Genomic DNA, 17331 nt, shown 5'->3' on the forward strand with positions numbered 1-17331 from the left:
ATAATGTATTGCTTATAAGGCCACGGTTGGTGTTGTTTCATATTATGTTGCTTTATTGGATTATGTATATGTTGTTAGAATTAGTTTTTGATGATTCTTTGGCAGGTGGATAGGTCGAATTACAAAGGAAACTCTGCCGAAATTTCTGAAAAGTTTGGGAGTTAGTCAAAATTTGGGAGTTTGAGGTGTGTAAGAAAAGAGATAATTTATGTTAAGTGTTTGGGGCGCACTTTACTTCTCATTCGAGGACGAATGATCCTAAACGGGGGAGAATGTAAGACCCCAAAAAATTGTACTAAATAATTTAAGGTTTTGTGGTGCCAAGGTAAGCTAATATATTGTATTTTCAGAGTTTTTGGGTTGAACAGTGCATTGGGGAGTTGAAAATTTTCGACCTGGCGAGGCCAAGTGTAAGACCAGGTTTTAGCCTAGCGAGGCTAGGCCTGTAGTGCGCTAAGACCAGGCTTTAGCCTGGAGACGCCAGGCCTGTAGCACGCTAAGACCAGACTTTAGTCTGGCGAGGCCAGGCCTGTAGCATGCTAAGACCAGGCTTTAGCCTGGCGAGGCCAGGTCTGTAGCGAGATCCAGAATTTCGGAGTATCCGTTTTCCTATGTTTTAAACCCGACCCTATTCCATTAAAATACCTACATTGGACCATTTTGAACATATTTTCCGATAGTTTGAGAGTGAGAGAGAGTGAGAGAGTCCTGGAGGGAGAAGTGAATATTCATCAAAATTTTCCTTCAACTCTCACTTAAAACCTTGAAGATTATCAAGAGAGGCACCTAGGTCTTCTTCCTAAGAGGTGGATTATGCACCCTAACCCTCAATTTTGAATTTTGTCTAGAAATGGGTAATTAACAAGATAATTATTGGGTGTGAGGGTTGCTGTCTTGCATGCATGTATCTTTGAAGTATGTGGGGAGGTTGTGAGCTAAAAATGGTAGTAAATGGGTCTGGGAAAGATGTAACCCTTCAAAAAGGGGGCATAAAAATATTGATGCACATCTAGTGTTTGATAATATGCTCAAATGAGCTAAAACCATGTTCATCTTCCTAATCTTGGTCCAACTTGTTATATTTCTAAAATAGATCGAAGTTGCTAAGAATTCAGGATCATTTTAGAGTTTAAGGAAGCTTCATTGAGGTATGTGCCAAATTGTATGAAAAGCCTCTATGTGCCTAAGATTCTCAAACTTGCTCATATGTGAATCTAATGTCTTGAATGAGAAGGCTTATTGTTGAGGATAAAGATAATGATATTTGAATGTAGAAAAAGGGGACTGGAACTATGAAATACGGCCAAGTGCCAAGAATGACTTTGTAATTGAAATCATTAGTGCCAATGAATTGAAAGTATATGAAAGAAGTACTATGTGAAATGATTGACAGAAAATGGTTGATGTCTCAAGTGAGATGGCCTAGCCGATCGGACTGAGATAGGACTCTGTGTAAGAACATGGTGGTATTGTGGATTAAATTGTGAAAATGGCTGATGTCTCAAATGCGATGGCCTAGTCGATCGGGCCGATATCGGACTCCGTGTAAGAACACGGTGGTATTGTAATTGAAATTGGGTTATGGTCGATGTCTCAAGTGATATGGCCTAGCCGATTGGGCCGCGATCGGACGCCATACCGCACACATGGTGGTAACTGTGCTGGAAATGATAATTGAAATTGTGGATATGGTTGATGTCTCAAATGAGATGACCTAGCCGATCGGGTCGAGATCGGACTCCGTGTAAGAACACGGTGGTATTGTGGATTGTGGCTTATTGCACTAAATATTACCCAACCTAATAAGATGGAAATTGACTTGAGAATTATGTGATCCTTACTTGATGTTTTAGTATTGTTTTGAAGCTCTTATTGAACTCATGACTATTTCCCCCTTGTATTATTGTCCATTCTATTGGGATGGTGTTTTAGCTTTATATACTAGTACTATTCGACGGTACTAACGTCCCTTTTGCCGGGGACGCTGCATCTTTAAATGGATGCAGGTGGTTACATAGCAGACAGTGTTGATTTGGTGAGCCCCATTTCATTCCGGGATCATGTATTGTACCTTTTGTTTATATTGTGGTCATTTTTTGAGGTATAGCTGGGGCCTTGCTCCCGGCACCATCTTTACTCTCTTTTGTATCTTTATAGGCTCTGTAGATACTATGTGGGTTATATATGGGTGTTGGGAATGTTAAACCAGTTATGTTGTGTTGGATCACTTATTCCATTCGAACTATAAGAAATATGTATTTTGAGACTTAAAGGCGCAATGGCTAATCAAATGATTTAGCATCGTATGCATGAACTTCCTGCTATATAATTTATGAAATCATGTCTTTTCTTGATCATGGGTGAATTGGGTAGGAAGAATCTAATAGGCTTGCTCGACCAGGTTTACTCGGCTGAGCGTCGGTCACGCTCCTCGGTTTTGGGGCGTGACACCGACCCAGTACAAAAGAAGGCTTCTCAACCTTAAAGTCGTCGGTGACCAAACAACCACCAGGAATGAACATCTTTAAGGGGGGCTTTTCCACCGGTTCATCAATAATCGTATCGGGGACGGTCTCCTCGACCTCAGTGGTTGGTCACGAGGAAGAATGAGCATCCTTCTGAGGAACAGATTTTGAGATTTTTGCCATTGTTATGGAAGAAAAAGCTTGGAAAAGATGGAGAAAAAGTGAAAGTTGAAAGATCAAACTTGTTGGCTTAAGTAGGAGATGAGTAAAAGTTTTCGCAAAGTACTGAAGAATCTTGGATAACAGGGGTAAAAACGCTAGAGAATCTTGAAGTCCTGAAGGTGCGAAAGTATAAGGTTTGGTGTAAAGTGAAAAATGGATAAGAGAGGGTATTTATAGGAGTTCAGCGACATTTCATTTCCAGGGATGAATGATTGGCGGCTGACATGCATTCAATACCATTATGACATGACTGACGAGATGCTTTAGATGTTTTGTCGTTTCTGCCGCGATATGTCGAAGTAAGAATCGGGAGCTCATGTCGTTTCTCGTTATTTACTCTCCGAGAAACGAGGAGACTATCTATATACAGTTAAAATTGAGCTCATGGTACACCCCGACCTCCGACAAAATAAGCCAAGCTCGAGACATGATGATAGAGGACCGAAATCGAGGCAAGAGTCTCATCGAGTCATGTTTCGCAATAGGTCCTAGCCTTGAACGACTTCGAAGAACTTGTCGGACAATTAAGCACGAACAACGGAGGGCCGTTATGTCCTGGACCGACCGGATATACCTCTCGTGCTAAGGCTCGAACAGATCGCTTACCACCGGAGCCATCGAGACTACGCCCCTGGATTCGGTTCAAGCTCCAAGACCTCGAAAAGCCTTACTAAACGGTTGCACACGACTAACGAAGGGCCGTGATATCTGTACTCGACCGGATATTACGGTGTGGATCTTGGCCTGTATCGGCAACAGATCAGTGATTAACGAAAAAGAAGATTTTTACTTTTTTAGAATTGTACTAGGGATGAAACTCTCCTGCTATATAAAAGAGATGATTTTTATTCAAAGGGGACACTGTAACACGTATTTCAAAGTAATATATTATAATTTTATCTGTTATTAGCTCTTTCTCTTGTTCATCAGTGCTGGCCATAGTGAGCCCGGATCGAGGGCAAATACTTCATTAAGGCTGAAACTATCCTCCTTGTGTGGTTTGTATCCATTTTATCTTTGTTTGTTTAATTTGACTTAATCATTGCTTTGTATCAAATTAATCCACGCATCCTTAAAACCACTTACAAATTTAATTGTTATCTGATTTTGAGGGCAAACAATATATATATACTAGTTTTTTGACACACGCGATGCCCGTAATCCCGTATAACCCATATGAATGACAAAATTTAAAAAAAAATTATATTACTAAAAATGTATTTGAGTTATAAAACTAAAAGTAATATATATATATATATATATATATATATATATATATATATAATTAATTAAAGAGACAAAGTATTTTTGTATTCGAGTTCCAATCGAGAGTGAGGAAGTGTGTTAGATTCCTCAAGTCCACATCGTCATTTTGAACATTGAAGAGGGACCAAAATGCCTTTGCATTTTCTCAAATACCCAATTCGCATTCATAATGCTTCCTTTTAGGGAGGCGCGTAGTGATTTTGATAAATTAAAAATGAAAAGATAAATAATTTTCAATATTTTACTGGTAAAATAAGCATTCATAAGGACATGTTAACTTATCTTACTTCAAAATGATTCTAGCAATTCATTGAGATACTTTCAGTATTATATCTTAAAAAATTTAATGAACAAATCAATATAAAAAGATAACTTGTAATGCACTATAGGAATTGGATTTGCATCTCAAAATATGTAATTCATTTTTAATTTTTATAGAGTAGTATGGATTGCTCACAAATAGTTAAATCTTTTGCAATTTATTGAAAAAATATATTTTGAGTGTTTAAAGTTTGAAAATAGAAATAAGAGGAAGAGAAAAAAGAGAATAGTAACGGGATAAGTTGTTGGATGAAATTAGGCAAACAAAATATTCAAAGTGACTCCTCAAATTCTCCAAATATTTTACAAAAATGAAGAGAACATTAGTTAATGTAATTAAGTTTGTTAATATGTTTTTGGTAAACCGGTTATGGAATTATAAAGGCTAGCTCTTAAATAGTGATACATGCATAGAAGGTTAGAAGAATTTAATTTTTGAAAAATAAAAGTTAACCAATATATCACAAATGACATAAATAATTCTTATTAGCTCATTATTTAGCAGCAAAAATAAATGGAAAATACAAGCTAAGGTAATTAACGCCTAAACTTTATGGTTTACAATAAATTAACGTGTTGTTATAAGTCATCATTTAATAGGATTTTCAATTAATCACATTCATGTTAGTGGAGAATTATTTAATATTTAATAAGAGGTTATTTTTTAATGATGAAGATCAAAGGGTTGCCAACTTTGTCTTTGTTTCAATTAAATATTATCTTTTTAGTTAATTTTCGTAGAATGTATATTTACATATTTATACAAAATTATATTTGAAAAAGTATTATGTTAAAGGGTATTATAGTCACTCAACTTCATAAGGTTATTTTGGTAATTTAATTCTTAACTTTGGGCTTCACACTTATAATATCGTATGATATGAATGATATGATATTTGTATTTTTTCATGAAGCAGTATTTGAATAACACCCCTTGTAGACAGAGGCGGATGTAAAGTGTTGACGACGGGTTCAATTGAACCCATAACTTTTCAAGCGGAGTAAAAATTTATATGTAAAAATTCGTTAAAATTATAAAAATAGTAGATATGAACCCATAAATTTTAAAAATATAACGAGTTCAATGCTAAAACCTTAAAAATTGAACCTATAAAATTTAAATCCTGAACGACGTAACTGTCGATAATACAACATTAGACGTGTGTTGGACGCGGAGAAAATGGTATGTTTCAAACTTAGCTTTTCTTTAAGTGAAAAATATTCGTTCCCAAAAATAATAGTAAAGTTTAAAGTATGAAAGTCAGTGTATCTAATATTACGTATTTAAAATTACATAAAGTATCATTTAAATCAACTGCTTTTGTTCACAACAACGTCATCCTATCAACCACTTCACCATCTACGTTAATATTCCAATTATATAAGCTTGTTTCTTCTTCATATTTTACCAAATTATAATTAAATCAAAAGGATTTGTTAGCCTATCAACATATCTAACACAGTTCCAGTAACCTTCTAAAGTCGTGTTATAACATTGAATGTAGTTCTTAATTTATCTTCTCTATTTTTTAAATTTCTTTCTACTTTGTTAATGGCTATGTAGCTTTCAACTTTATCTACCAAAATCTACCATTTGTCTATATTAATTCCACATACCATGAATGAAACTCCAACGATTCACTACTAAAACAACAAGAATTTAAGGATTAATTTTGTTGCTAAATAGAAAAATTCGCTGCTAATTCGATTTAGCGACGGATTAACAACAAATTATCAAGAAATTCTATTAGCAACGAACGATTTAGCAACAGATTAGCGACGAAATTCGTAGTTAATTTCAGTTTTTCTTTTTTCTTGTAGTGATTGTTCAACATTTTTTCTATTTTTCTTTTCATTACCTTTATTGAGGGTTGGCGAAGAATATTGTTAAATATAAAAAAGAAAAAACATAAACATTCTTACAAGGAAAAATGTGAAGTAGTTCTTTTAGAAATGTGGAAAAAATACGTGTATATATAACAATACTAGGATACACATACATTGGTATAGTAACTTTTGCTTATTAATCTCCCTCTATATATATTGTTATTCCTTAGCCTAATAATATATGTATAATATTAGTACTCAGTAGTACTCAACACATGAAAATTCAGGTGTTAAAATTCTAGCCTTAATTTTAATCAAACAACCCCTAATGGTCTTGTTTGGAGATAATAGGATTTTAGATTATAATAGTTCTAACCAAATGGTGGCTTACATATAAAGAACAAATATTTATTACTTTTAAATATAAAAGGAGGTATACATCTATATAGAGGGTTAGAATAGCAATGAGGAATGAGGAATATTATATCCACAGGGCCATTGCTATAAGCTTTAAAGAGGTGGCTAACATGCATGGATTCTCTTTGTCCAACAAAATAATGTTTCTTTATTTTTGGTTTAATCATCCCATATTCCAAGTTCATTAGTCCTACTAATCCAGATTCACCCGTCGTAGGAGTACAAACTCTCCATACTACTAAAAAAAAATAGGAATTAGCGACTTACAAATTTTGTAGCTAAACATCAAAATTCGTTGCTAATCCTATTTAGGGACGAAATTTGTAACTAATTTTAATTTTTTAAATAATAACGTTCAGATCTTAAGTTTCTTATTAAGGATGAAGAGATTTCAACCATCACATCACACTTCTTGATCCGGTAATCCGTGGAGCTTGAATGCAATTATCCATGTATTTAATTTTAGTGTAAGAAAAACATTTCTTTCAATTTTTTTTGAAATAAAAGTTTTCCTAGTTATATAATAATTGTAAAAATAATAGTTAAATAATATAAAAATGTATAGAGAAACCAAGTTGATGACAACGGCTTAAAGGCTAACAGTCTGACCTGACAGGATTTATTAGAAAAATAATTGTTTCAACTTTCAAGGGGTCAATTTGATCCAAATATATTCCAAAATCCAGAATGGCATTTGTCCTCATTCTTGAACAATCTCTGTTGATTTTGACCATTAATTTTCAAAGTCTATATTTTAGGTTTGGCACCCTATCCATTTTTATTTTTTTAAATATAATTTTCATTACGTTTCTGGCGTAGGATAAGGGTTTAATAACGTGATTAGCGTTCAATTACGTTATTAAACAACTCTTTTTACATTTAAAAAAAAAATCAGACGTTATATAAACTTGTCACCGGCCATCATTCTTGCGTGTGTAAAATTAACTTTGTACTGGACATTAATATGAAGCAGGATGGAACAAGACGGGACGGGACGGGACGGAAAAAACAATAGAAAAAGAGATAAAACACTTCAATAATCTACTCCTCAAAATAGGAATGGAGCGTCGTTTTTTTAATAATTCAAATAGATAATTTTGTTCACATCAACATAAATTCTTCATTGAATGACAAGTTCATTGGGTTTTTTTGCTAAGTATTCATAAATAATTAAAAATAGACTAAATTACTCTAAACATCATTACATCGGAGTTTAACAGATAATAATTATATTACTGCATTCGAAGCGTAGAATTTATTTTTGCAGAACCTATCCTTCCAATGTCTTCTACAACATACAATTCATAAAAGGACGAAGTAAGCACATACAATTCATAAAAGGACGAAGTAAGCACATACAATTCTTTTTATTTCCCTATCGAAGCGGAGAAAAGGTTGGATTAATCAAAGGAGGTATATGAAATTTCGTTATCATTAATTTATTGTCCATTAAAAGAATTATACACATATTATACATAGATATATATATATATGCAGATATTATACATTATATGTATTTAAATAATAATATGAATTGCGATTAAAGCTAATCTTGTTTTTTTTTTGTTAAGCAAGAAGGGATATCACCTTTTTTGTTTCTCGTGACCCGACATTCGATATCTGCATAGAGATTTTGTAATTAGGATTTGTATCGCATAAGTTCTATTATTTATTTCGAGAATTCGAATCTGAAATCTCTCATTCAAGATGGATACTGCTTAGACAACAACAATAATAATAACCCAGTATAATTTTATTAGTGGGATTGGGGGAGGGTAGAGGCTGTTTCCGATAGACCCTCGGCTCCCACCCTCCAAAAACTCTCAATCTTGCTCTTAGGATAATTCGAACTCACAAACTCTTGATTGAAAGTAAGGATATTCACCACTATAGCAACTCACGTTTGTCATATATTAGAGAACACGTATAATAAATCTTATTCACATTTGTCGGTCAAGAGCAACTTGAATTTTCCAACAAACCGTACTACACGTACTTGTTTCCGCTTCAATTATTTGCAACCAACCCACTACTGGCAATTGCGCATTTAATGAACACTAAAAGAAGGGAAAACCGTTGAATATACCCCTCTACTTTGGTATATTATTCACATCTATCATCAATTATACTATTAGGTTATATATACCCTTACCGTTAGCCAAACTTTTTAAAAATACCCTCCACCTAACGAAAAATCATCAAATTAAAAAAATCATTTAAAAAAAATAAATTAATCCACAAACCGTTAAATCCATCATATAAAAATACGGAACCTAAATTTCTGAGACTTCTTAACATATTTTATTCATTTTGAGAGAGTGAGAATGATGCTGGCGGTACGATTAGTAAAAACTTATATTTTGGTTCTTAGTTATTCATGGCGACATTAAAATGTCATGTTATCACTTTCAATTGTATTTTTGTGTGGTTATAATATGACATCCCTTTGTCTAATGCAATGCACATTTGATAGTTGGTTTGTATGTTGGTAACAACTATATATACTTTAACAATACTTGTGTTTGGTTAATATATGAAGTTAGTGTGTTTATGATGTTAAGTTACTTTCCAACTTGGTTGTGTACTTTCTTTTATTTTTGATGAATTCCTTAGACTGTAGTTTGATATTAAATTGAATTTTCTCTAATTATTTTATAATTTCCGTTCATTATAAGTTCAGTTGTTATTAAGAATTATGAGTATCACACCCCATAGCTTGAACTCTAACTTTGGTTCTTAAGGCGTGATTTGACGATAATACTCGTAGCTCAAATGCTTAAAATAGAATTAAAAAATCATAGTGCTTAAATACTCATCAATAAAGACTCACAATTGGAGGAAAAAATACCTCGTTAGTTGCCTTAAGACTTCAAAACTGTCAACCTAATAAGATACTATAAACATTCAAGTCATGGTGGAAAGAAAATCATGGTGAATACTCGGTACAATTCGACATGACGAAAAAAAAAAAAAGAAGAGAAAAGCTAGAAGAGGAAATAAGAAATTGGAAAAGGTAGAATATAATAAATATACAATAAGGATACTAAAAGAATTGTGACTAAATATATAAATGAATATATGGTTGTCGGTATTTTTATATCTTTCACTTCTTCAGTTCGACAAGTTACTACGAAGGAGATGACTAATTTTTGAGAAAAAGTGCAGCAAATAAAAGGGGTTTAACGAGTTATTAATGTGTTTAAAAAAATTAAAGTCTTTTTTTAATTTGATGGCTTTCCATTAGATGGGGGTATTTTTAAAATGTTTGACTAACCGTAAGGGTAGACATGACCCAATAGTATAACATATGGTAGGTGTGAATAATATACCAAAGTAGATGGATATATTTGACCTCGTCGATGGAAAAATATATACTGGCTAATTTCTTTTACTTGTCATTTTTGACCTTTTCACGATCCTTAAAAATATTAATTAAAAATATAATTTGACTAAATTATTTTATTTTGTTTTTTAATCTTAATTGGTTATTTATTGCTCTTGTTTTCACTAAATTAGTCTCTATCCACATTTATTAGGTGAAGGTGAAAACAATTAATAATTCTTTTTTTAGTTCATAAAATAATAACTATTTTAAGTCAATTTTTTTAAATAACTACGACAATTAAAAGGACCGAGGGAAATAGTTAGAAAACAAATGCAGCTAAAGAAGGGGAGCAATTGATCAATGATAAAGTTGTCTCTGTGCGACCTATATATTACAAGTTCGAGCCACGGAAGCAGTCAGTAATGCTTGCATTAGGGCAGACTGTCTATATTGCACGCCATTGCCCATATCACACTCTTGGGGTGCGGCGAGAGGCGAACCTATGTTAGGAATAGAGTGGTCACCGGACCTTGTTAACTTTGGCAAAAATTCTATATATATATGTTTATATATGTTGAAAACGGTCATATATTTTACTTTGAACCCTTAAGCTTAAAAGCTATATAGGGACACTGATTGAGCAGTTCGCTCATGTGCCCTGCTACCCTCAAATTCTGGGTTCGTCTTTGGATGCGACCCTTCCTCGGACTATGTGTGAATACGAGATATTTTGTGTGCGAGGCTGGCCTTACAAATGCAACTAGCAATCCCAATATCATGAGCATACTTGATGACGTGTTGACGTGTTTCCACCAAACCGTACTAAACGTATTTGTTTCCACTTCATTTATTATTTTGCAACTAACTAACCCCCAAATCCCAATTGCACATTTAATGAACACTAAAAGAAAGATATTTTTTTTGTTTCTTTAAATTCATCAACTACTACGTGTTATAAAGAACATAAGTCAAATATAGCAAGGGTAAATCTGTCATTCTACATTGTCGATGTAAAAAAATTATTTTGTAGAAGACAAATTGCAGCTAACAATCCCAACATCATCAGCATACTCCATAACGTGTTGGCGCGTTTACATGACCCAAGACCGCAGAAGTAGTTGACCTTTTTTTTTTTTTTTCTTTTCATTTTTTTCGATTTAATTCTGTCTTAGTTAGCTCGGTGGGCTAAATTTTGCCTTTAAATTTCTCTTTGCAGAAAAATTTAGCTAACTGGACTATCGAGGGACAAAAATTAAACGAAAGCCTAAAAAAGGGTCATTTATGCAATAGTCGGTCAAATTCAGTATATATGTCAGCTATTTATAGTTTAAGAGATTAAGTGAACGACTATTTGGTTGAATTCTTTAAGATAACTTACCGGCTTGGCTAATTCAGCCTAAACTCGTGATTTCTGATTAAAAATGAATATATTCCGAGTTCCGACCATTCCATTACCACCCTAAGCTATATTAGTCGACTTTTAACTTCTAATTAGAAGACCAACAAGGCTTGTGGTGGAGTGGTAAATACTCCTTCATCCTTAACCAGAGGTCTTGGGTTTGAGTCCCTGGAAATGGAGTCGTCTTTGTTAGGGAGCGCTTTACTCTCCAATGTGGGAATTCTTGACGCGAATCCTGATTTAGTCGGACCCCAATGTGGGTATCGAATACCGGGTGAGAAACTAAAAAAAAGTTTAATTTAGAAGTAAAATTCAAGATTGGAAACCCCCCCCCCCCCCCCCCAAAAAAAAAGGTTAAACAAGAAAATCATGGAAGAAGCCTCTCATAGAAAAGCTTACTTTCTTTGACCATCTAAAATTCCAACCAATATATTCTCATTTTCTTGTATTACAAAAGGAGGACACAAAAAGCTTTCTTGTTTTTCTTTCCAAACCAAAAAGTGTAGTTTCAAATTTTCCAATATTTGACTTGATCAAATATTAGCTCGTGGGGTTCAAACTTGAAAGTTACGAAAGTTATAAAAATCAACCCACAATTCCAATTCTTTTCCATTTTTTCCATTCACATTTATTCAAGAAAATTTTCAGTAAACTAAGCTAGCTGTCTGCAATTCACTGTATAGTTTGTCAGTTTTCCATTTCCACGTGCTATTCCTTAGTTAGACGAACTCTTTGACTCAAAATATTAAATTCTTTTTTCTACATTTCCACGCTTTTAGCTTCTGCTTATATATAAGTATACAAATGGTAGTCATATTCATAGATATCTTTGTGTTCAGTTGGAAAAAAAAAAACTTGGGATTTTTCTCTTTACAACTTTGAGATATTTTTTGGTTCTTCTAATATTCAGGTAATTGTTTTTTCCCAGTCTTATTTTGTTTATTTGATCTTATTTTGGGACATGGGGTCTTGTGTTTTAGGCTTTCTATTCAATCTTTAACGTTTTTAGCATTGAATGCATTATGTTTTTGAAATTATCGGAAAATAAGTGATTTTTTCACACAGATATATCTATGTTTCGTGTCGAAAATACTGAGTTTTGCCCTCTTTTTGGATAGGCTTTAGTTCAATTTTGATCAAAAGTTTGATAATTTAGCTCAAGAAATTGAAATAGTGGAAGTTTCTTCTTCTAAGTAGAGTTAGAAAGAGAAAATTTTAGTGGTTTTTCATATATATCTATGTTTTGCGTCGAAAATACTGGTTCTCCATCCGCCTCTGTTTGGATGGGCTTTAGTTCAATTTTGTATGAAGGCTATATATTTTTTTAAATTGTTGTTTTTACCAAAAGTTTGATAATTTAGCTCAAGACGTGACCAGGAAGTCACGTGTTGGAGCCGTGGAAACAACCTCTGCAAAAATGCCGGGTAAAACCGTGTACAATAAACCCTTGTGGTTCGGCTCTTCCCTGGATTCCGCGCATAGCGGGTGCTTAGTGCATCGGGCTACCCTTTTATTAACCTGAAATAATGGAAGTTTCTGCATTCTAAGTAGAGTTAACAGAAAATCTGTTTCTGAATAGTTAAATTTGCTAGTAATATTTTTTAATTTTTAGTTCTCTCTTTGATAACTTTGGTATTAATGGAGTTTGTCAATCAAATTTGCAGGTTAAAAGGCTCTTTAGTATTTAAAAAAACTTGGAGATGACAGTACGATCAAATAGTTTTAAAGGAACACATTTGGAAACAATAATCCAATCAAATGGTGTCGATAAGATGACGCGAAAGAATTCGATAAATTTAAGGAACTGTGAACCAAAGAAACTGATGCTTGAAATGACTCTATCATTCAAGAATCTGATTCAAGACATAAATATATCAGAATGGAATGAAACTAAGACAAGAGCAGTTTCATTACCCGAGCCTTCGATTCTGTTTTCTCCGCGTCCTGTTAGCGAGCTCGATGCTGCTGCTGTTAAGCTACAAAAAGTATACAAGAGTTATAGGACAAGAAGAAATCTCGCGGATTGTGCTGTTGTGATTGAAGAACTATGGTATGTGGCCTTAAGTTTTTGTAAAAATTGATTCTTGATTGGACAAGTTGCACATTTGGCTGGACGGCCAAAAATAATTTCATTTGCTAGCCAAATATAAAAAAATATACACTGATTATATAAAATATGTATATTATACATTAATATACAGAAGATATACATTTTGCCGGCTATTATTTTTTAGAGCGGCTATGCAGTGTAGTTTTCCCTTCTTGTGGTTGTTGATTTAATGTTTCTGTTATATCGTCCGGTTTATTGAAGTGGTTGTGTGTGATATATGTGTGTAGGTGGAAAGCTTTGGATTTTGCTGCTCTTAAAAGGAGTTCTGTTTCTTTCTTTAACGGGGAGAAACCAGAGACTGCTGTATCGCGGTGGGCTAGAGCGCGTACAAGAGCTGCTAAAGTAGGAAAAGGATTGTCAAAAGATGAGAAAGCTCAAAAACTTGCTTTGCAGCATTGGTTAGAAGCTGTAAGTTCTTGAAATTGTTTTGACATCTTGAGTTATATGGCATATAATTCATGTTAATAAAAGAAGTTCTATAAATTATGATACTGATTCTTTCTTTCCTCAATCCTATGTGTAGATTGATCCACGACATCGGTATGGGCACAACTTACACTTCTACTATGATGTATGGTTTGAAAGTGAAAGCTCTCAACCTTTCTTCTACTGGTGAGTTATCTATTGGGGAATTTGCACCTTTACTATATGAATAGAAATGCTTAACAAATGTATCGATGAGTTGAATTATCTCACAGCGGACGTCGTCTTACATTATCAATCTTGTTCTTTGAAGGTTGGATGTTGGAGATGGGAAAGAAATAAATCTTGAGAAGTGTCCAAGAACCAATCTGCAGCATCAATGCATCAAATATCTCGGGCCGGTAAGTCCAGATTCTGTCTAAGTTTTTTTTTTACAACATAATGAATCTTATGATAAAAAAGAGCCACCCGGTGCTTAAGCATCCCGCGTTTACGCAGGGTACGGGGAAGGGTCGCACCCTGAGAGGGTGTGATGTAGGTAGCCTACCCTGATGCAATCATCAATGACTGATTCCACGTCTCGAACCCGTGACTTATAGGTCACACGGAGACAACTTTACCGTTGCTCTCCCCTTCAATGAATCTTACGATGATTCTTGGTAATTTAATTGCTTCTCCTTTTACTATTTCAGAAAGAGCGCGAATCGTATGAAGTAGTTATTCAAGATGGGAAACTTGTCTATAAACAAAGTGGTGCCTTTGTGGAGACAGTAGAAGGTTCAAAGTGGATTTTTGTTCTTAGCACAACAAGAACATTATATGTAGGAAAAAAGAAGAAAGGTGTGTTTCAACATTCGAGTTTTCTATCCGGTGGTGCCATCACAGCAGCTGGAAGACTGGTTTCTCATGGTGGTATTTTGGAGGTAATTATCGATCGATCTTCTATATAAATGCACAATAAATATATCTCTGCAATCTTTATCGATACAGAAGGCCATGTGACCAGAGGAGGTCACGGGTTCGAGCCGTTGAAACAACCTTTTGCAAAAATATAGGATAAGGTTGCGTACAATAGACCCTTGTGGTCCGGCCCTTCCCCGGACCCAGCGCATAGCAGGAGCTTAGTGCACCGGGCTGTCCTTTTAATCTTTATCGATACATACAAAATGAATTTACTTATCTTTTCCATGTTATCTGCAGGCTATTTGGCCATACAGCGGGCACTATCACCCCACGGAAGAGAACTTCAGGGAATTCATTGGCTTCCTCGAGGAGCACAACGTTGATCTTACAAATGTTAAGGTAATTGTTCGAATTTGTGTCTTGAACTGTTGAACATGCTCCGCATTGCTTAAAATGTTATAGTGATAGAGAAATACATTGCATTGCTAACAACAATTTTCTGTTTTGTGTATTCAGAGATGTTCAGTTGATGATGATGATCTTTCATTTAAAGTTAATAACGAGGGATCAAATCGCCAACCACCTGTCCATCATTCTGTTGCAAAAGAATCACCAAAGAGAAGCACTTCTGCTGTAAATGATCAAACTGAGGCAAAAGCAGTCACAACAGACGATGATCGCAAAGACATCATCAATAACAAGACACAATCATCGTTTAGCTTTGCTAAACGTTTATCTCGCAAATGGTCAACAGGAAATGGACCTCGCATTGGCTGCGTTAGGGACTACCCAACAGAACTACAATTCCGAGCACTTGAACAAGTTAACTTGTCACCTCGGGTGGCTAATGGAGGTTACAACATATATGGTCCGATCCCCTCACCAAGGCCAAGCCCGAAAATTCGACTCTCTCCTAGGATTGCACATATGGGACTACCTAGTCCAAGGACACCTATTTCAGCAGTTAACTAAGCAACATTTTTGCATTTGCACCAGCTGATAAACTTCTGGTTTTTTAGTGTCCTCACCTTTGACTATAGACAACACAACAACAACAACAACAAACTCAATAAATTCCCACAAGTGGGGTCTGGGGAGGGTACAATATACGCAACCTAACCCCTACCTTGTAAGGTAGACCCTTGGCTAAAGAAGACAACACAACAGATGTAACAAACTAACGAAAATCGTTATTTATTCGTTCATTCATGTTGCTTTATTTGTACAAGATGCATGGCTTTCATTGAGCCTAATCGTCTTTTTTCAAAGTTTTGCCTCTTTTGTAATTGAAGGCTGGCTTTTATTAACATGTCAAATTCTTTCATTTTTTTTTGCTCCAATGTAGCTGAGTTGATAGCTCTTTATACATAGCAAAGTTTCTATGTCCATTCTTGCAATTCTCTTCCTCAAATCTTACAAGAAATCCATTTAATTGCCCCATTTAAATGTACCATAACTGAAAGTCTATCTTTTTTCATTTTCTGAGTTGCATAGTTAGTCGGGTCTATCGGAAATAGTCTCTCTGCCCTCAAGGTAGGGGTGAGGTTTGCGTACACACTACTTTCCCAGATCTCACTTGTGGGATTGTACTAGTGCTTTTTTTTTTTGGTTGTTGCTGAGTAGCATAGTTACTTCCAATTAGCCAACCTACAAGTCAAAATTTCGAACTAGTTGAAGTCGGCTATATGAGTCCTCTGTAACCTTTTCAAAATCTGTTGAATTGTCTCTCCTATATTCCCAGTCAATTCTGCATTCAAAATTCTTTACTCCTTGCCTACCCTGGACAACTTTTTATATTTTCTTCTTAGGACCAGTCCAGTCAAAAGGTGGACCAATATAGTCAGGATCTCATTCATTTGTTATGCATGTTATTTTGACTTCATGACTTTGAATTAAATTTTCCTCAAACTGTTGTACAAGAAACGTAGGAATTTAATCTGTATTTATCTTCCTTACTCTTCATTGAATCTTGGATAGTAACCATGATTGAGTTTTTTTATAACCTTTTTTGAGTTAAAATAGGACACAATAGAAGAAACAATTATTTATTATAGGCGATAACCCATCGACCCACTCATCAATCATTGTGTTTAACTAGCTTGCAATGATAGACCCCTATTATATTGGAATTAGGCGTCCAGCATTTTACTGTCGTCTTCCAATTAGTTGGGTGTTAAGTTTTAATCATGTTAGTATGTTTCATTTAATCTTTAGTCTTCTTAAAGATTCATAAGCTTGTTGAAAATGTAAAGAATTTCTGGTGCCGTAGAAACTAGTACTATAATATTGAACTGGGAAGGACGTAAATAGAAGCATGACCAGTGAGGACTTATATAGCCAACTTGTGGGTTTGAACATTGTGGGTTCGTGTTAGGAATCTCACCACAACTCAATGACCCATAACTTTAATATTAATTTGTAGTTACTTAGTGAAATTCTTACACATATACAATAGTCGAGACAAAGTTACTAAGTTCAAGTTCAGCGAATCATTAAGCCCTTAACTACGTCCGCCCCTGTTTGACCATGAACATTTGCAACTAATTGAATTTGAATATTTGAGTTTCGAGTGAATATGTTGATTTGAAGGTGTATTTCAAGGGAAGTTGTTGGTTGTTACTCACAAATATTCCATATTCACAAACAAACTTGT

At 34.5% G+C, this 17331-nt stretch overlaps 1 protein-coding gene across 1 annotated transcript; it reads left to right on the forward strand.

Annotated features, from left to right (window-relative positions):
* Positions 1-11933: 11933 nt before the first annotated feature.
* On the forward strand, positions 11934-16066 carry LOC104094248 (IQ domain-containing protein IQM1-like). Its single transcript, XM_009600124.4, has 8 exons — positions 11934-12152; positions 12907-13292; positions 13580-13760; positions 13876-13964; positions 14089-14176; positions 14468-14698; positions 14976-15077; positions 15195-16066. The coding sequence occupies exons 2-8, from the start codon at positions 12943-12945 to the stop codon at positions 15648-15650; spliced, it is 1497 nt and encodes a 498-aa protein (XP_009598419.1). The 5' UTR covers positions 11934-12152; positions 12907-12942; the 3' UTR covers positions 15651-16066.
* Positions 16067-17331: the final 1265 nt, after the last annotated feature.

Source organism: Nicotiana tomentosiformis, chromosome 6, assembly GCF_000390325.3.
Source record: "Nicotiana tomentosiformis chromosome 6, ASM39032v3, whole genome shotgun sequence".
In the NCBI taxonomy this organism is placed as follows: Eukaryota; Viridiplantae; Streptophyta; class Magnoliopsida; order Solanales; family Solanaceae; genus Nicotiana; species Nicotiana tomentosiformis.